General features: G+C 41.8%; 1 protein-coding gene and 1 long non-coding RNA gene across 3 annotated transcripts in view; one reads left to right on the top strand and one right to left on the bottom strand.

The window, feature by feature from the left end:
* The first annotated feature begins 9,722 nt into the window (after positions 1-9,722).
* LOC306889089 lies at positions 9,723-11,696 on the top strand. 2 transcript variants are annotated; one of them, XR_013786167.1, is made up of 3 exons: positions 9,723-9,904; positions 10,028-10,125; positions 11,255-11,696. It is a non-coding gene; the product is annotated as an uncharacterized lncRNA (long non-coding RNA). The 2 variants fall into 2 exon arrangements; XR_013786168.1 differs by lacking the exon at positions 9,723-9,904 and having other exon boundaries at positions 9,987-10,125.
* A 3,966-nt stretch (positions 11,697-15,662) lies between these two features.
* The window catches only part of gfod1 (glucose-fructose oxidoreductase domain containing 1), a 16,930-nt gene continuing 12,260 nt past the window's right edge, over positions 15,663-20,332 (bottom strand). The window contains exon 2 of the mRNA XM_079447518.1: positions 15,663-20,332. This exon is cut by the window's right edge and continues 1 nt beyond it. Coding sequence (XP_079303644.1) covers positions 19,532-20,332 — 801 coding nt within the window. The 3' untranslated portion in view covers positions 15,663-19,531.

Genomic DNA, 20,332 nt, shown 5'->3' with positions numbered 1-20,332 from the left:
TGAATCTAGACGATACTCCAGACTGAAGGGTGTATGTATAACATATCAGGAGTTTAGAAGCTTCACCAGGTTTCTGATGATACCAACTAACAGCAGATTTGCCACCACAACAACAATCCACATCTATGCTGGTTTAACACTTCAGAGTGACTGTCTCTCCAACTGTAACATGTTTCACTGATGGAGTCTGAATCACTGTGATCTCAGCTTGACAATCTGTAACTGATACAAACATCCATCACACTTACAACATATACATTCATCTTATGACTGAATGACAACGATGGAGTTTAGTGAGTAGAATGAAAATGATGTACCTTGAATAAAGATGATCGGTGTCCAGATGAAGATGTATGAGCTCATGGTGATTTCTGCTTGTGTGTAGAACAGAAGTTCACATCTCAGAGCCATCCACACATTAACAGGACAAACATTTCCTTTCTTTATTCAAAATCACTTCCTTTAGAGACACATCACATTACATCTCAATAATCAATCACTTCAATATGTTATTAATATAAACATCAAGCATCAGTTCTGACAGGTCACGTGAGTCTAGCTTGCATCAGCCAAATCACACCAGGTGCAGCTAATCAAAATGATCCAGTAGTCATACAACACACACTAGACTGCATCCTATTTAAGTTGCCTTTCTTTGCTCCTTATCAGCTACTTAATTGTGCCACATAAAAGATTCACCTCCATCCCCATCTCTCCATATCCTCCATCCTCCATCCCCATCTCCATATCCTTCATCCCCATATCCATCCCCATCTCCTCCATCCCCAGCACCATCTCCTCCATATCTGCCTGTCTCTGTATGATCATTTTAATTTAATCCCATTACACATCATGAACTGTTCTGGATCCCCAGATGGGGGGACATGTTTTGATGCGCTCCCATCCAGTTTGCTCCGAACTGTTTTTTTCAGCAAACCTTAAATATTGATATTGTTGAAATATTTGACGACAGTGGTCCTGACAGAGGTACAGTTTAAATGGGATGTGCTTGTATTTGGTTATTTAATATGACTTTTACTTGGTTTATATGTGTTTATGTGAAGAGAAACTACAGAAATGATGAACAGCTCACTTCACTGATCCATCTTAATTAATTGTCAGATACGTATATGAATTTTAGCTCAGATTCCACCAATAATCATCTCAACAAAGCACTGAATAAAATTCTAAAGAAACATAATTTACTCCACAGACGTCTGTGTACAAAACAACAACAACAACCAGAGAGGTCGACTCGGGCGTGACTTGACTCTGGAAGGTCGACTCGGGCGTGACTTGACTCTGGAAGGTCGACTCGTGCTTGACTTGACTCTGGAAGGTCAGCGGTGACGTGACCTGACTCTGGAAGGTCAGCGGTGCTTCAGCCATCTCGTGCAGTGGCGCTGGACTGGCCGCCATCTCGTGCAGTGGCGCTGGGTTTGCCGCCATCTCGTGCAGTGGCGCTGGGTTGGCCGCCATCTCGTGCAGTGGCGCTGGGTTGGCAGCCATCTCGTGCAGTGGCGCTGGGTTGGCAGCCATCTCGTGCAGTGGCGCTGGGTTGGCAGACATCTCGTGCAGTGGCGCTGGGTTGGCAGCCATCTCGTGCAGTGGCGTTGGGTTGGCAGCCATCTCGTGCAGTGGCGCTGGGTTGGCAGCCATCTCGTGCAGTGGCGCTGGGTTGGCAGCCATCTCGTGCAGTGGCGCTGCTGCCAACTGCGCTTGACACTGATTACCCCCCCCGAAAACGTTATTTGGGGTTTCAACCCTGTCCTCTGCCTCTCCCACAGTAAAGGGCGAGCTGCTTATCCGGAGGGCAAGGTCAATATATTGGACCTAAAGTCCATTGCGGAGTATTGTCAGGCATGAGGTACTCCAACATGTCCTCAAGCCCATAACGGAACATGTCCTTTAATACGGCCTCCTTTACGTCCACCTCATGGCAGAGCTCACAAAACTCCTCAACATACACCTCTATCGGGCGGTTACCTTGGCTGAGGCGGAAGAGACGGATGACAGGGTCCATGGTGTGTGTTGCTGCTGGATCTTGATGCAATGGTGAATGCAATCAGTGATGATGAGTCCGGGAAGTGCGTTATGGGAGATGTAGTTTTGTGAGTGAATGATAAGTTTGATGTGAAGTGCCCTCTGGTGGTTTTCAAGGGCACTCCAGCTGGTGACCGTTACAATAACGTATTTAGCTAAATATGAGATAAATCATCGTGTACAACAGTGTGAAACAGCGACCCCGCTCGAAAGAATTCCAAAGGGAGGCAGCGTTTCTCTTGCCTCCTCTAAGCTCATTGACTTTACATATACCTGCTAAAGCGTGCCGTGAGTTTGAGTGGGGGTAATTGAAAAGAATGGAGAAAAGTCACGTGAGAGGAGGCAATGCCTCCAACGGGCTATGATTGGATTAACTCATCAGCGAGATCCCGCCTTCCTGCTCGTCTTCGTCATACATTTTAAACTGCGGGCGCTAAATTAGATTGAACGTTAATTAAATTGTTTTATTAGTTGTATTAATCGAAGTTTAGGATTCGTTTTAGAGATAGCGGAGGCAGAGGAGTTATCGATTGTTGACAGAATATTACGTGGTTCAGATTTGTTCAAAAACTTTTGCTTGTGATCAGGCTTGCTCAGGATAGCAGCAAGGCTAAAGTAAGTCACATCTATTTGATTTGATCTCTTAAAAGCTTTGAGTATTTCTGGGACTGCTAATAATTAAATTGATGGTATTGGTAATGATGTTATTCTTATATAGGAAATCCCAAATGTTCCAGAAAAAGGTGGTGTTGATGTACCTTTTCCCAAAGCAGGAAAAAAAAATAAAAATCAGAAGTACATACTGTAATGAAGGAATTTTTCACACATAAACACTGAAATGACACTGGTTTTCTGACAATCGCACTTGTTAATAGTGCAGAGATGAACAAAAATTACATGGGTAGAAATCTGCCTCCTCATTTTTTAAGTCCACCGCACACGACTGGATAGAATCCATATTGCGGTTAATAGTCTAATTTCCAGAGATGGCCGCTCTTCCCACTTCTTCCATCATAACGGGCAGCCTTGTGAGACTTTGGAGAGCTGTTCCCCGTTTTCTTAATTTCTCGATAACCCAGGGCACAGTCTAATGCAATTAGCATAATACCTGTTATCATGGTTCCGAATAGGTAGATATCTTCAATGTCCTCTACGGAAAGAGGGGCCAGACACATGATCCGCCATCTCTCCCAGGCGTTCATCGTGTAGCCAACTGCGAACGTTCCGTCAGGGCAATAAGGTTCCCCGAACCAAACTTCTCATCGAGAAGATGGTGTCAATAGCGTTGAGAGACCAGTTGATCAGATCCATAATTTTCAGTTGCAGAGCAGTGCAGAGAGAGTCTCTCAATAGATGAGACGAGACAGGAGAGCAGCAAGGAAAAAAGGGGAGGACGGGAGCAGGAAAAATGCGACTGCCTCGTTGAGGGCCAAACGAGAAGGAATACACATATAAAAGTGTGCATACACACAAATGACATTGCTCACATATACATGTATAGTATTGGATGTTCAAGCAAGTGAAAAACATAAAAAACATGTGCGTACTAATGTGAAATCCATACCAATACATATTATGTTAGTAATGCATGCATGTACACTTTTTCACGCATACATATAAACTCGATGCATGCAAACAAACCCATAAAACACTCGCACATACATTTAAACTCTGCACACACACTCACACATCTATAAAACACTGGCACATACATATACACTCGATGCGTGCAAAACACATCTATAAAACACTGAGAGGGATAATAGCATTGACGTTCATTAGTCCTTTACTTGCTCCTTTACTGTGGGACAAGCGGGAGTACATCTTCCCTCCCAGTGAGCCAGTGTAGAGGAGCATCTAAGTCAGCTAGTTGCGCCCGATTGGCCCAACCAGACTTGGCTCTTGGAGCACACGCTCTGATGGCCACTCCCCCCCTGGCCAATCCCCCCCCGGGCGAGAAACACCAATGGGCTTGGCGAATGGCACACGCACGCCAGTCTCCGACCTGTACATACGGGTATAAAAGGAAGATGGTGGTGGTCATTCATTCATCCTTTGTTCATCGGAACCTGTTTGGCACATGCTGTCAAGCGAATTCGTCTTCGAGACTACTTTCCTGCTGGACTTACGAAGCAGAGCAGTGGACTTCTCCCTCCTGAGCGGATTTCCCCTGGGCGTTTCGGCAGAGAGCTACAGATCTAAAAGAACAGTGTGACAGACTCATCCCTGAGGCGTGTTCGACTGACGCTCCGGCGAGGTTAACCGCTTCGGCGAGCGGCGGGGGTGATTTGGGGGCTCCTATGGACCACCCATACCCCAACGTCCTCACCTGGCTCGTCCCCGTTGAGCGGAGAAGAGAGAAGTTGCACAGATGCGCAGTATAGGTGTACAATTGTAAAATTAAAAGAATCATAATTTCAGGAACTTGAAGGCCCCTCACATGCCAAGGCCCTATGTACTCAGTCACCCTATTCCTCCCACTAGCGACGCCCCTGCTTCACAACAGCAGTTAAAGCTTTCTTCCTTTCTCAATTATTTTCTCTTATTCTTATTAACGAAATGAAATGCCACATTCAGGTAATAATAATGAACTGTCAGTGTGTTTGCACTAGAGGTCATGTGAAAATAAATCATCACTGTGAATAAAACAGCACAGGTAAGAGACTGAGTTCTTAAATGTTAACAGTATAATGATCACTGTGCGAACACAAGGCTTCCACTGATGTCATGAACACTCATACAGTAATAATGTCCTGAATCTTCAGTCTGAACTCCACTGATGCTCAGACTGTCCATTTGGTTCAGGTGGAATATTACAGAATCTTAACATGTTTCGGTTTGATGCATGTTAAATAAATGTTTGTTTTTGTAAAAAGATTAAATGGAGTTTCGTTCAAGTGTTAGTGATCAGTTTAGACACTTGTTTGATGAGAAGATTTCAAAAGTCTTTAAATATTGTATTTTGATATGCAAAGAATATATTAATATTGATCCGTAAATTATTCATAAGTGAAGTCTCTGAACTGTCAGTGGGTCACTTGGGGTCAGTATAAACTCATCCATGCTGGATAAAACAGTGGAGACAGAGCTGAGAGGATCAGGGTCACACCCATCCTGATGCAAATGTGATGTTCACATGAACTGCTTATTTGGTTAAATGCTGTGAACCAGAACGGTTTCACTCCGACTCGATGAAAACATTATGAAGTTTCAAAAGATTTCAGGAGATTTTTCTGTGAACTGACAGCAGCAGGATTGGTTTTGTCCTCTTGCTTTATGAGGAATTATAATCACACAAAGAGTCAGATATACAACTATAAACACCTTATTGTTTTTCTTTTAAATCTGAAGTGTGTATGAATCATTCATTAGAAACATCTCAATGCGATACACAACATCTCACCAGAATGAACTGACGTGCAGATTTCTTGAATAATTGAGATGAACAGTTTCTTTTCAAAAGTCATCATGTCAAGGTTGTGAGGACAGAACCCAAGCGCAGGCAGACTTGATACAAATCACAAAACTTTATTAAAAGAAAAGACCCTCGATGGGAAAACATGAACTAAAACAAGACAGTAAACTAAAGCCTCCCTCAAGGGGACAAAACAAACCAAGTCCTGAGAGTAACAAATCAATAATCCACAAACTTTGACCAGGAACACGGGTAATCCAGACAGACTAGGGTGAGTGTGCAAAATCCAAAATCCAAAATGAACAGACAAGGGACAGAGGGAAAACTGGGGCTAGATAAAGGGAAACACTAACAAGGACTGATGACACAGGGAGAGTGGCCACAGGTGACAAGGATGAAACACTAAGGGAAAGCTAACAGGAGGATTGCACGAGGCAGGTGAGGGGACTGAAACACTAAGGGAAAGATGGATCAGGGCTGGAGACAAGACTAACACTAATGGACTGCTAACAGGGAAACAAGGGGGCGGGGCTAAAAGACGTGACACCGGAGAGAGAGCATGGCTTCTCAAACCAAAACAATGCTCTTTCTCCACACAAAACACATGGGACTGACATGATCCTGCCACAAGACTCGAAAACCAAGACAAGGAGAGGCAGGATCATGACAGAGCGCCCGCCTTAAAGAACTCCTCCAGGAGTTCTTCAAGATCACACTAAACATGACAAGACTGACAGACAGGAGGACAGACACCATAAACACAGAACAGAACACACTAGGGGCAGGGCTGACATGACTAGAAAGGGATTGGGGTTGGACAATAAAATAAACATCAATGGGAAGGGGGGAGGCGGAATTGGTGGGAAAAACTTGGGAACATAACTGGGTGGGGACTTAGGAGGGACAGGGCCCTGCTTCCTAGAGCTGGGCGGAGGGGTGGGGTAGGAAGGTCTGGGCATGGAAGGGATACCTCTCTTGGAGTGGGAGGAACTAGAAGGGGTAGGGCATGACAGGACGGCCGTAGTAGGGAACGGCTGGGGCAAGGCTGACTGGGTTGTAGGTTGGAGGGCCGGCTGAGACGCCGGCTGGAGGGCCGGCTGGGCAGGACTTGACGCCGGCTGGAAGGCCGGCAGGGCAGGACTTGACACTGGACTGGGTGCAGCACGCACCACCGGACTGGACGGGACCACCGGACTGGACGGGACCACCGGACTGGACGGGACCACCGGACTGGACGGGACCACCGGACTGGACGGGACCACCGGACTTGGCGCCTGGGCAGGGCTGGATACCGGGTGCTGGGCAGGGCAGGATGGTGCAGCTCTCCTCTGCTTCTTCCTCTTTGACCGGCTCACAGGACGTGTGGCCGGCTGCAGAGTAGCGGTGGGGGACCCCACTATCTCTGTGCTGGATGAGTCGGACGGGGAGTCCCACGACTCCCGCCGTCCACGCCTACCACGGAGGCTAGCTGGTGGTGGAGCAGAGTGTGTGGTGACGCCCAAAACCCCAATCCTCAGGGAACGACTCTCTGGGATCGAAGGCAGGAGAGAGCGTGCAGCCGAGGGGCAGCTGGAGGCAAGACTGCTGACCAGTTGCTGAAAGGACCCCCGGATCAGCCTCTCCCGTTCCTCCAACGGTGGAGGCTTAACGAGGCCCGCCAGGAAGTAGGCATTCATGAGCGTCTCTGGCAGAAAACCCCGTCTTGCCACAGACGCTCGAGCATACTCACCCACCGGCCTATCTCCCTGAGGAGGGAAAGGACCATCGCCACGCTGGATTAAGTCAGCGGTCGACTGCCACCAATGCTGGTGGTCCTGGCTGGCCGAAGAGGCAGAGGACTGCTCACGGACGCTGGCTGCCTGCTGGGTTCTCTGTGGTCTGTTCATTCTGTCAAGGTTGTGAGGACAGAACCCAAGCGCAGGCAGACTTGATACAAATCACAAAACTTTATTAAAAGAAAAGACCCTCGATGGGAAAACATGAACTAAAACAAGACAGTAAACTAAAGCCTCCCTCAAGGGGACAAAACAAACCAAGTCCTGAGAGTAACAAATCAATAATCCACAAACTTTGACCAGGAACACGGGTAATCCAGACAGACTAGGGTGAGTGTGCAAAATCCAAAATCCAAAATGAACAGACAAGGGACAGAGGGAAAACTGGGGCTAGATAAAGGGAAACACTAACAAGGACTGATGACACAGGGAGAGTGGCCACAGGTGACAAGGATGAAACACTAAGGGAAAGCTAACAGGAGGATTGCACGAGGCAGGTGAGGGGACTGAAACACTAAGGGAAAGATGGATCAGGGCTGGAGACAAGACTAACACTAATGGACTGCTAACAGGGAAACAAGGGGGCGGGGCTAAAAGACGTGACACCGGAGAGAGAGCATGGCTTCTCAAACCAAAACAATGCTCTTTCTCCACACAAAACACATGGGACTGACATGATCCTGCCACAAGACTCGAAAACCAAGACAAGGAGAGGCAGGATCATGACACATCAGATAACCAAAAAGTGTCTAATAAAAATACTGATGTGAATATATAATCACTCTTCTGTAGCATATATGTTATGTGTATGTATTATAAATGTGTGTGTGTGTGTGTGTGTGTTTGAGTCTGATGGAGGTTTTTGTACGACTCTTTATCACTGTGTGAACACATAGCTTCCACTGATGACATGAACACTCTGACAGTAATAATGTCCTGTGTCTTCAGTGTGAACTCCTCTGATGCTCAGAGTGAAATGTGTTTTTGATCCACTGCCACTGAATCTAGATGGAGTATTTGTGTGTAGCTCATTTGCTTTTTTAATCAGGAGTTTAGGAGCTTCACCAGGTTTCTGTAAGTACCAGGACAGAGGCTGATAACCCCAACTCTGATAGACTTCAGGACTGGTTGTACAGGTGATAGTAACTGTGTCTCCTGGATCAACAGATTTCACTGAAGGTGTCTGAATGACCTTCACTTGACCTCTGGATTCTACATAAAGAAGAAGAATATTAGTGACGTGATTTCATTTTATTCTAGAGTAAATTATATTTAACACAGAGGATCAGTAAAGCAGAATAAGTGTAAGGTTCATTTGTTCTCACCTCTGAAACAGAAGACAGATAAGATCCAGATGAAGACGCTGATGAAGGTCATGTTTGCTTTGAGTTTAGATGAATAATGAAGTTCTTATTCCTTACTGTTAGAACTCCCAAGAGTTATAAAAACTCCCCGATTACTGAAGCGTCTGCTTCTAATGCAAAGTTTCTTCATGTAAATGATACGATCCGTTCTGCTCGGCTAAATTTATCAGTCTGTAGTCTTGAAATTATTCACTACAATCTTTCAACCTAGATTGAAAAGTTTGATTGTGAAAATGATTTATGTTTTGTAACATAATAGAGAAATGATAGTGGAAATGCTTCTGTAACTTTCATCATTAATATTGCTCCCTTTATGTTGGTCTGTAGGTTTTGTAAATGTTTAGTCAATAAAAGCAGCTTGTCGACACTGTGTTTTATTCTTTAAAAAAGTGACTTTTTTGGGGAACACAGTGATTTAATCTGAGAGTGATGATATGTTGATCATATGTGTGTGTGTGTGTGTGTGTGTATGTGTGTGTGTGTATGTGTGTGTGTGTTTGAGTCTGATGGAGGTTTTTGTACGACTCTTTATCACTGTGTGAACACAAGGCTTCTACTGATGATGTGTCTACTCATACAGTAATAATCTCCTGCATCTTCAGTCTTGACCTCTCTGATGCTCAGAGTGAAATGTGTTCCACCAGAAGCTCCATCTCCACTGAATCGATCTGAAGTGTCGCCATAACGATCATTTACTTCAGTTATGAGGAGTTTAGGAGCTTCTCCAGGTTTCTGCTGATACCAAGATAAACCCCAGCTATCTATACCAGGATTAGTTTCACACTTTATAGAGACAGATCCTCCATCAGAAACAGTTTCAGCTTTACTCTGAATTACAGAAACTCCTCTGGATTCTGTTGAGAAGAAAATGATGTTAACTCAAGTTTAAAAGAATCAAAAACATTCAACAGAACAAACTTTCACTTCTGTTACCTGGAATAAAAACTCCCAGAATCCAGATGAAGACGGTGAAGGAAATCATTTGTGTTTGTTTGTGTGTTTGTGTGTGTGTTTTGTAAGATGAAAGCACAACTCTGTTACAGTAAAGTGTCTGAGTCAGACAGTTATAAACACTCTGAGCACTAAAGCGTGCTGATCATGCAAAGTGTCTCTCTGTGGAAACACAACACACACCAGACATCACAACTAACAGATGTTTAATAACTTTAATCACTTTTATAAGTACATTATACAGTCTGGATTAGTGTGAGAGAATATTTAAGATATTTGGATATCAGGAGTTTTTATGATGACGGATTTTGTGTTCAACATGTAGAAGTTCAGAGTGTTTCAACACTCAACATTCAGTAAATGGGTTTTAAGTTTTTGTCTTTAAATGAACATGTATTGTTGTGCTACACGTGTTTATTGTTCTGTAGATGTCTGTAAATCATTTCTATATTGTTGTGATGTGATGTGTGTTGTTGTAGGGTGACAGTGAAGCGTTCAGGGGTTTTTGTACAGCTGCTCTATTAGTTTCTATCACTGTGGTACACGTTCGGCGGCGGCACCAGACTGGATGTTGGAAGTAAGTACAAAATCATATAAAAACTCTCACTGTTTATTTTTAACATTTAATAATATGTGTCATCAATTTATATTCTTCACTTTAAAAATTATGTGCTCAGTAGTTCATGTTAACACATTTTCCATTACTTTAACTTAAACCCAATAATAGCTTCATTTTTGAGAAATTTTACAAGACTAAGTTGACATTAAAGTGCCACCAAAGCCGATAAAAAAACTTGCTTCAGCTTCCAAGATTAATTTAGTAACAGTATATTTATTTATGTATTCAGTCAGTCACGGAGCTTTTAATGTTTGAAGAGATCAAATCAACACCTTGACATAGGCTGTGAATACTGTACTTGCATGTATAATTGTTGAAAAAAAATATTGACTATAATTTCTGAAGAGGAAGATGAAACTTGTTACGTTATATTCTCAGGGAAACGATCATTGTATTTCTAGGTTAAATCCAAATGTGGAGAATAAATTCAAAGCAAATATCACAATACATTATTTACTCGTGTTTATGATATTAAGACATCTTTGAAACAACTCAAAATAACAGAAGACGATAAGAAAAAATATGATCATCATCATCATCATCGAGCCACGCACTCTTCAAATTCTTAATACACCGAATACATTCAGCACTTTATTAAACTAAATGTATAACTAACATGATGTTTCAGAAAAGCATTAAAACATCGTGTCAAGAACGCGGTAAGAGACGCAAAGACAGATGATGTAAATTTTCTCCGATAAATAAATTACTGTTGTTGTTATTATTTGATATTTTGTCCTTTTACTCATTATACGGACATCCAGACTACGATTTTGTGCGATTGTACTCGTCGACATGTAATATTTTAATTTCCAGACTTTAAAATGGCAAAAACGAAACAGCGTTAAAAAGCGCATGTCGCAGCTTGACAGACGTGCAAGCGCAGTGAGAACTGATTCAATTCGACACCGAAACCTCTCTATCCAACCCTTATATGATCCTCTATAATGGACTAAACTTAAACAGACCCATCATTCTAAAACCACTGAGAATGCAGTATGTTTATAATAGTTATATTTAATTCTGTTTAATATGACAGTGAAACATTTCATCTGTGAACTTTGACCCGTGTTCTGTGCATCTACAGATCCAGTGAAACCAACAGTTACGGTTCTGCCGCCGTCCAGTGAAGAAATCTCCAGTAAGCAGACAGCAACACTGATGTGTGTGGTCAGCAAGGGCTTCCCTTCAGACTGGAGCTTGAGCTGGAAGGTGGACGGGAACAGCAGGTCTCAGGAGAACAGCGCTGGACTCCTGCAGAAGAACGGTCTGTACAGCTGGAGCAGCAGTCTGACTCTCTCTGAACACGACTGGATCAAGAGCGTCTCAGTGAGCTGTGAGGCCACACGAGGAGACCAGACAGTCACTGGACAAGTGAAGAGAGATCAGTGTTCTCAATAGATCCTCTGTCTTCTGCTCTCTTCTTCTCATTCATGTCTCACAACAGTGGCTTTCTATTCATGTGTGCTTCATTCATTCAGTGATGAGTTTCTTTTGCCAAACTTCAATAAAAGAGAAATTATATTTGATTTGATGGATTCCTTTTGTCTCTTTTAGTTTTGTGAAATGTGTTGTGTCACCTCAGTGTTTCAATTCACATTAATAAAAATAAACTTCAGTCAATGAAGCAAGAACACACCTGCAGATAAACTGACAGTAACCTCCTACATACAGTATGATAGTCTGTAATGAATTAAAATAATACAAATAGAAATAAGAACAGATGAACAGTGAGAGAGAAGTAAATCACATGTGTAGAGTATATTGTGAGTGTGTTGTGTAGTTGTTGTGTTGACTGTATTAGAGGAACATCAAACATCTGCTCTGTTGTGAGAGGAACAGAATCTCTCATCCTGAAGATGCAAATCTGAGTTTCAGTTTCACTGTTTCTCACTTTATTCTCTCGACTGAGACGCTTCAGTTTCACTGATGGATGAGACGTGAGCTTTCTTCATATTCATTTATTGAATGTTTATGAAAGATCAAGATAATAAAGTTTCTTATTCTACTCTTATCGTATCAGTTTATGCTTATTTAGCGTTGAGAAAGATTCCTAAAAATGCACATATTGGCATTTGTTTTACATCCAACAAAACGTCCTGACACAGCAGCTGTGTGTGATTCTGTCTATTTGTTTCTCAAACACGTTTATCATCAAGTTTAGAATGAGTGAAGAAATGACAGACTTTATATTTTTAAGTGCATTAGTGCTTTAAAATGAAAAGCAAGAAATCTCCAAAATTCTGTGTCCTGCCCGACATTCAGATCAGTTTAGAGAAAAATAACCATCAGAAATTCTAAATAACCTTCATTGAATAATCTATCATCTATATTTGGACAAACAATTTATAACTAAGATAAATCTTCCTCGCTGATGTTTGTGTGCGTGTGTGTGTGTGTGTGTGTGTGTTGTGTGTGTGTGTGTGTGTGTTTGTGTAAGTGTGTTTGTGTGAGTGAGTGAGTGAGTGAGTGAGTGAGTGAGTGAGTGAGTGAGTGAGTGAGTGTTTGTGTGCGTGCGTGCATTTGTGTGTGTGTGTTTGTGTGTCAGTCTGATGGAGGTTTTTGTACGACTCTTTATCACTATGTGAACACATAGCTTCCACTGATGACATGAACACTCTGACAGTAATAATCTCCTGCATCTTCAGTCTTGAATCCTCTGATGCTCAGAGTGAAATGTGTTCCATCCCGTGCTCCATCTCCACTGAATCGATCTGAAGTGTCGCCATAACGATCATTTACTCCAGTTATGAGGAGTTTAGGAGCTTCTCCAGGTTTCTGCTGATACCAATATAAACCCCAGCCATCTATACCAGGATTAGTTTCACACTTTATAGAGACAGATCCTCCATCAGAAACAGTTTCAGCTTTACTCTGAATTACAGTAACTCCTCTGGATTCTGTTGAGAAGAAAACAGATTGACTTCAAAATATCATTAAAAGTTACAAATAATTACTCAACAAATAAACATCAAAGAGTAAATTCTGTTACCTTGAATTAAAAGAGCAAGAATCCACATGAAGGTGATGATGAAGAGATTCATTTTGTGTGTTTGTTGTGTTTTGTGTCGTAAAGTGAGAAACTCAGAGACAGTTAAACACACTGAAGCACTGAAGCATGAGCTGATCATGCAAAACACTCCACGTCATTTACAAAACCTCCTACTAAACTTATCCAGACGATGATGAGGAGACTTTACACTCTTTCAAAAGTATGGATCCCAAGTTATTCTTTAAAATAGAAGCAAACTGCCAACTTTAATATATAAGTATAAAACAGTCTTCATGAGTTTCTTCACCATACCAGCATTTGTATTATACTCACTGACGACTCAATGATGATTCTGACATCTTCTTTAGTTTGACAGGTGGATTGAAATGTGCTGTTGTCTGCAAACCAGAAAGCAAGACTAAAGACAAATGATTCATTATTATCAAAAACATCTCATCACATTTCTTTGTCACTCACCGAATGAAATGGAAGATTAAAAAGCTGTTGTAAGTTGAATGAATGCAGTGTGTTTGCACTAGAGGTCAGTATACAGCAGATAAACTCATCACATCATACGGGAAGATGGGCTGTAACACTGACTGTATATACAGGCTGTGAAAAAAAACAGATAGAGAATACCTCGGGGACTTGAATATGAATGTATTTAATAGAACGCACAGCATCAGATACTGCAAATCATCTCTGGGAAACATTTCATCACACATGTGCTGTGTCATGTACATTCACATCAGGGAAGAGAACAGATATTGAGTCTCAGTTCACATCAAACGGAGTCACAGGATCAGTTCTGACATCCATCACACAGCAGACGAAGAAAATATCAAATGTGATGCTGCTAGTATACAGTACATGTACTATAGGACCAGTAAATACGTCCATCACTCCAAATTATAGATGAGTCCATGCATCAACAATACCTATAATACAATAAACATCCATAAAGCATTCACAATACAGCACTGATGGGCAACATCTGCAAACTAAACACGTGTCTGCTATCTCATTGCTGGACTACAGGATTGTATTTATTTATATCTATTGGGATAAAAACACTGCATTCAAATTAAAGCATCATTTATTTACACAGAATAAATTAAAATAATTGAAAAGAACTTACATCAGATATATACATTTTAGTTTTGTTGGGTTTTGTAAATGCATGCATTTTGTTTCTTTTGCTGCAGAAATATAATACAAAAATGAATGACCATCTCAGCGTAGCTTTATAGAATGCACAGTTTATGAAAAAAAAGACAGAGACAGAATTGCTGCAGTAAAGACTTTATTTGAAAAAGGACATTACTGCAAGATATACAAACAGAAAAAGCACCGGAATAATAATAATAAAGTAATCTTCTAATCTGCTCGGTCTTCTGCATTTGGCCACATGTTCTCATCCACATCACACCTGATATCTTCTCTGGCAAGGCATCTTGGGAAGAATCTTTTGGCATACCTTATCCACCCCTGGCAGTGTTCAGCTGTGATGTCTTGGCATGCAGCATCCATTGCATCCAGGAGGGACATTTGGTCATGTGGACGATGGTCAAAAACCTTCCATCTCCCGGCTGAGAAAAACTCCTCAATGGGGTTGAGGAAAGGGGAGTAAGGAGCAAGGAAATGGGACATCATCCTTGGATGGGCGTCAAACCAGGCTGTGACTGCACGGGAATGGTGGAATGCCACATTGTCCCATGTGATCACATATATGGCAAGTGGTCTTTCACCTGTCCCCTTTCTACCTCTGGCACCAGTCTTTCGTGAAGGTCTTCTAAAAACAGCAGAAGGCGGTTGGTGTTGTAGGGGCCAATCTCACATTTATGCAGGAGAGCACCGTTGTTGGAGATTGCGGCACACATGGTGATGTTGGCTCCTCTCCCTTGCCCCACTCCTCTCCCTTGCCCTTTTATAACATATGGTCATGCGATTGAAAGAAACTCAACACCTGAGTGTGCTTCCTAGATGGGAATCAGCTGTGATTTATATATTTGCATAACTTCAATACGCCTTTTCTCATTAGCAATGGAATAAAATACAGGGAATATATTTGTGTTTCAATTCACAATATGAACAGCTGTTCACTTTGACTTTAGTCTATATAAGTTATGTTTAGAACATGATGTTATCTGTTCTGACATACAGTGTGAAAGCATTTGTAAATTTGGCTGTAAAATTACATTGTTTTGTTATTGGTTGAGCTTGTGTGTAAAAGAAGTTCAAGCATTTTAAATTTGTGTTAACTGTATGCATTTTGTGTCATAGCAACAAGAAATTAGTTAATTGTATAGCATACAAAGACGGATGTGGTGCTAACCGTGTTAAGAGTTTAGGAAACTTGTTAAATGTAATGAAAAAACGGTCATAGCGATTGTAAAAAAACTGTAATGTTAAAGATGGGCGGGTTTGGCACTGCGGTTGCTAGGATACAGGCTGTGTCACGGTGTGTGGACAGAACCCAAACGCAGGCAGCAGTGTTAAATAACAAAAACTTTATTTAAACAAAAGACCCTCGATGGGGAGAACATGATCTAAAACAAGACAAAAATGTAAACTAAAACTTTCCACAAGGGGAACAAAACAAACAAAGTCCTTTGAATAATAAATCAACAAAATCCACAAACTTAGAGCAGGAACAAACACGATAATCCATAGACAGGAATAATCCAACAAGGTGACGTGAGGAGGTACGATAAGGACAAAATGACAATGAACCGACAAGGGACAGAGGGAAACTGGGCTTGATAAAGGGAAACACTAACAAGGACTGATGACACAGGGAGAGTGGCCACAGGTGACAAGGATGAAACACTAAGGGAAAGCTAACAGGAGGATTGCACGAGGCAGGTGAGGGGACTGAAACACTAAGGGAAAGATGGATCAGGGCTGGAGACAAGACTCACACTAATGGACCGCTAACCGGGGAAACAAGGGGGCGGGACTAAAGTACGCGACACTGGAGAGAGAGCATGGCTTCTTAAACCAAAACACTCACTCACTTGTGCTCTTTCTCCACACAAAACACATGGGACTGACATGATCCTGCCACAAGACTAGAAAACCACGACAAGGAGAGGCAGGATCATGACAGGCTGAGGTTCAGAAGCAGGTCCCCCTCTTTCAAAGCTGATGTGATAGGGTCCATTGAAGTTTAAAAGAAATAGTAATGGGAGTAAGATTTAAGGGTCACATTCACCAAAATCCTAAACCCTATAAGACAAATTATTTGTATTTTCCTTTTGTCATTGAACTTGTGTATGGCTTAAAGGCATTACACTGATGTAAACTATCCACTATCAAAACAGAGCATTTATAAGTCAGCATAAAGTAAAAGCAGCAATAGAAATACTGATGTTACTGTACTTAGAAAATGTGAAGGATAAAATACAAGTTATCCAACAAAATCATTCTTTACATGACATTAATGACCATGAGATTTCTCTGTATTGTAGGCGAATTAGAAGTGATAACAATAACAAATTATGCCATTATGCAAAAAAATGCTTATTTTCTTTGTGCAAAATATATATTTGATATATCTAATTTGAGGAGAAAATATGACCCAGACACTCTGTGAATTTTCCATGACTCAGTAAGTCCTCTCAGACTCAGTATTTAATAGCAAAGCATTTCTTATCAGAGGTTAAATTGGTTATTGAATTCTTTGCTTCCATCAAAGTTTAAAATTAAAGTTTACGTTTCATCAAATCCACACACAGCACCAGACACTTTTTGCACCAGACGTCTGTTTTTGATATCGTCACTCTTCTTACAAACGTGTGTTTGCACACGCTGCCCAACAGCTAAAAAAAGAAACTCGCATACATGAACATGCGCAGTTTTAATCTGAGACATTTACATTCATAACATATTTTCCAGTTTTATACAGGCAAGTTAAACATCAGCAGTTGAGTTTGTCCATATTAAATCAGTGATGGCACGTCTCAAAATCCACCAAAACATTATAAAGATTCATCCACACTTAATAACACCGTAAAACATCCCAAAATAAAAACAAAATGGAATTTTAACAAAATAATTAAAATATGTATTTGATTTTGAGATAACACCCACAGGAGACTCATTCAATCTAACAGCTTAATTCAACCAACAACAAAGCAACCGGATTTAATTTCGGGGAATCAGAATCTGCCACAATAAATTAAATATGAGATGACACACTTATCTCACAATATCTGTTTAGATGGTAATAATATTAACTCAATTATCCTAAAACATGTTTTATTCTCCTTGTACATGCATCTCAAACCTTTCTGAAGGAGTAAGGACGGTTTCTGTTGGACTTCCTGCAGAAGCGTAACATTAAACAGCATCTAGTTCCTGTTTCACAAAACAAACACTTCCTGATGCGATATGAAACATTCAGGAGAATAATAAATACATCCATACACTGCATACGGCATGTTTAAAGTAATGTACAGCAGGTGTTTTTATAAGCAGCACGAAAAAATACTTGAACAAAATATACAGCAAATGTCAAAATAATAAACTTATCAAGTAATAAATCTCTAAAGTCTTCTTTCATAAAGCTGCTGAAGAGCCATCATGACACAGTGAGCAGATTCACAGTGATTGTAAAGCACATTGAGATGTTACACGTACTAAACTGATTTTAATCCACATTTACAGCCGGATGGAGTTTAGAAAACATCTTGTTTAGGACATTTTACAGAATATGACTGGCAGGTCAGTTATATATTTGTTGACGCACAAATACCAAAGTTTTTCAGGATTGGATTTAAAACCCAGTTCTTACATGCGTTATATTTTCAGAATGACACAAAACACATTCACATGACAGTCGAGCACCTTTAGCATGTCTGAAATATGTTTTACAATAAATCTGCATGAAATCGGGTTGCGGCTAGAAGGGATACAGCTAGGGCTGGAAGTGGTGCAAAATCTCGCCATAAAATAAAATGACACACCCACCCTAAACCCAACCATACGATAATAAACAAATAGTAATTAACGGTTGTCAGCGAGACAAAAATGATGCGGTTTTGAAGTGTGCATGCCCAGTGGAGGTAGCTGTATGCTTTCTGTCAAAACCCTGAAATAGCCCTCGAGGAAGTGCAACGTTCTGAAACAGTTGAAACATCTGCTGGACTGACAACCAAACCAAAGGAAAATCATTTCTAATAATAATAATAACTGCAAAAATGAAATGGCTTTAAGCATGTCGTGCATGAATATGATGGTATATACTTGTCTATATAAGAGTCTCCCATGTCTTTTACTGAAAATGTTAAAAGCTGACTACATAAACAACATCAAATAAACACATCAACCAATTTACTGTCAGTTTCCTGTGACGATCTTTAAAGTTTGTCTCTCAATCACCATCTGTGCTTAAAAAATGTAATAGCAGGCCACTTTATGTAGTCAAATGATATCGAAATGACATTTCCAACAAAATCCCACACAGCTCAGCTCAGATTATAAATCATTATCATAGGTGTACTGCTGTTTTTATATGTACTTGCTCAATATCAGATTTTTGTTTAATTTTATTCAAATTAGATATTTGTTTGTCTTTGCAGGATAATGCAAAAAAATGTGGTATTCTGTTAAATTGAATGTAAAATCTGGGTCTAAAACAAAACCATTTGCAAAGCAACTGGTCTAAGGTGGATTAGACAGAGCTCACGTGATACTGGTCTACATCATCAAACCTTTATCCAATAACTACAGTACACTTACACTTGTAATAAACATAGTGACTTAGTGCAGCACATACCGCAGCTATACAGTTCGAACGATACTGAAGCGATATTCCTCGTACTACACAAAACAGCAGTTTCTTAAGAGTGTCAATGAAGATTTCATGCATGTTATCGGTCAACTGCTGGAGTTCATGTGAATACATTAAACGCTCGACATGCTAAAACAAGTGCACGAGAGCAAAGCTCAAGACAAACATTGTGTAACGTTAAACTGAACCCACACTGAACAGCACAAGTTATTTAGCATGTTAGCACACTGCTCTGTAAATACAAATGTCACAGGAACGATGTTGTGTTGCTTTTCACAGGCATATTATTGCATACGCTAAGAGGCCTAGCAGCCACACAATGGACCTTTAAAATCAGACAAACACACGTTACAAAAACACTCGAAACGGCCATTAGATGAAGTCAAGAAAACGAGCATGGATTCATTGTCAGCAGGTGTGTGGATGTTTGGTATCATTCTTTCCGGCTTGTGAATCCAACAAAAAACGAACGCTTGCAGTTGTAATCCCTTTGCGTGACTAACTTTCACCTCTAGATATGTACACAACATGTGCAGCCTTACGAGTGCTTTGCATTTCTCTAGATCCAGTGAGGTGCATTAGCAGTACAGCGACATCCTGCTGCGACGCATGGCCTCGCTGATCAGGTAGGCGGGGCTAACCTCCGGTTCCTCCGTCATCACCACGATGTTCTGCCACTCCCCACACTGGTTGGACTTTTTGATAGTGTCCACCACACAAAGAGCATACAGACAATCCTCAAAAGTGGCGGCCATCGTAAGTGGCCGACCGTCCCACGTACGCCGGTCATCCTGATCCTGGAAGGCCTGCCGTATCGCCTGAACCATGCAGATGGTGCCGGTGAGGTACGGAGACGGGATGTCTCGGAACGCCTTGTCCGGTAAAGATGCGTTTCCCACAGGAGTATCGTCCTTCAACAGGAGCTCCTGCCCACACTCGCTGTCGTTCTTTTGACCGTACAAGTCCGTCCCTGACACCGTCAGCCTGCCAGCTGTTCCCACGACCACCACCTCCTGTCTGAACTCGCCCGGGACGTTGAAGTTGAGCGTGACTGTGCAGCAGGCACCGCCGTCCAACACCATCTGAAAGGTGCAGAAGTCGTCGCTGGTGATCTGCCGGATGCCTCGGATGTGGTCCGTCTGCTTGACGAAGGTCTTGAGGAAGCCGTGAACTTTGGCCGCTCGCCGGCCGGTCAGAAACGTCAGCAGGTCGATGATGTAGCTGCCCACCGAGTGAAGGCCTCCTCCGCCCATCAGGTCGTCACAGCTCCAGTTGTATTTCTTGCCAAGAAGGCTGCCGGCATGTACCTGCGCCTCGCACACTAACAGCTCCCCCGCGTAACCTTCCTCCAACAGCTCCTTCATGCGGACGAAGGCGGG

The sequence above is a fragment of the Barbatula barbatula genome, assembly GCF_947034865.1.
Source record: "Barbatula barbatula genome assembly, chromosome: 23".
NCBI lineage: Eukaryota > Metazoa > Chordata > Actinopteri > Cypriniformes > Nemacheilidae > Barbatula > Barbatula barbatula.
The sequence above is the reverse complement of the archived record's forward strand: the minus strand, read 5'-3'. Positions and strand labels throughout refer to the sequence as shown.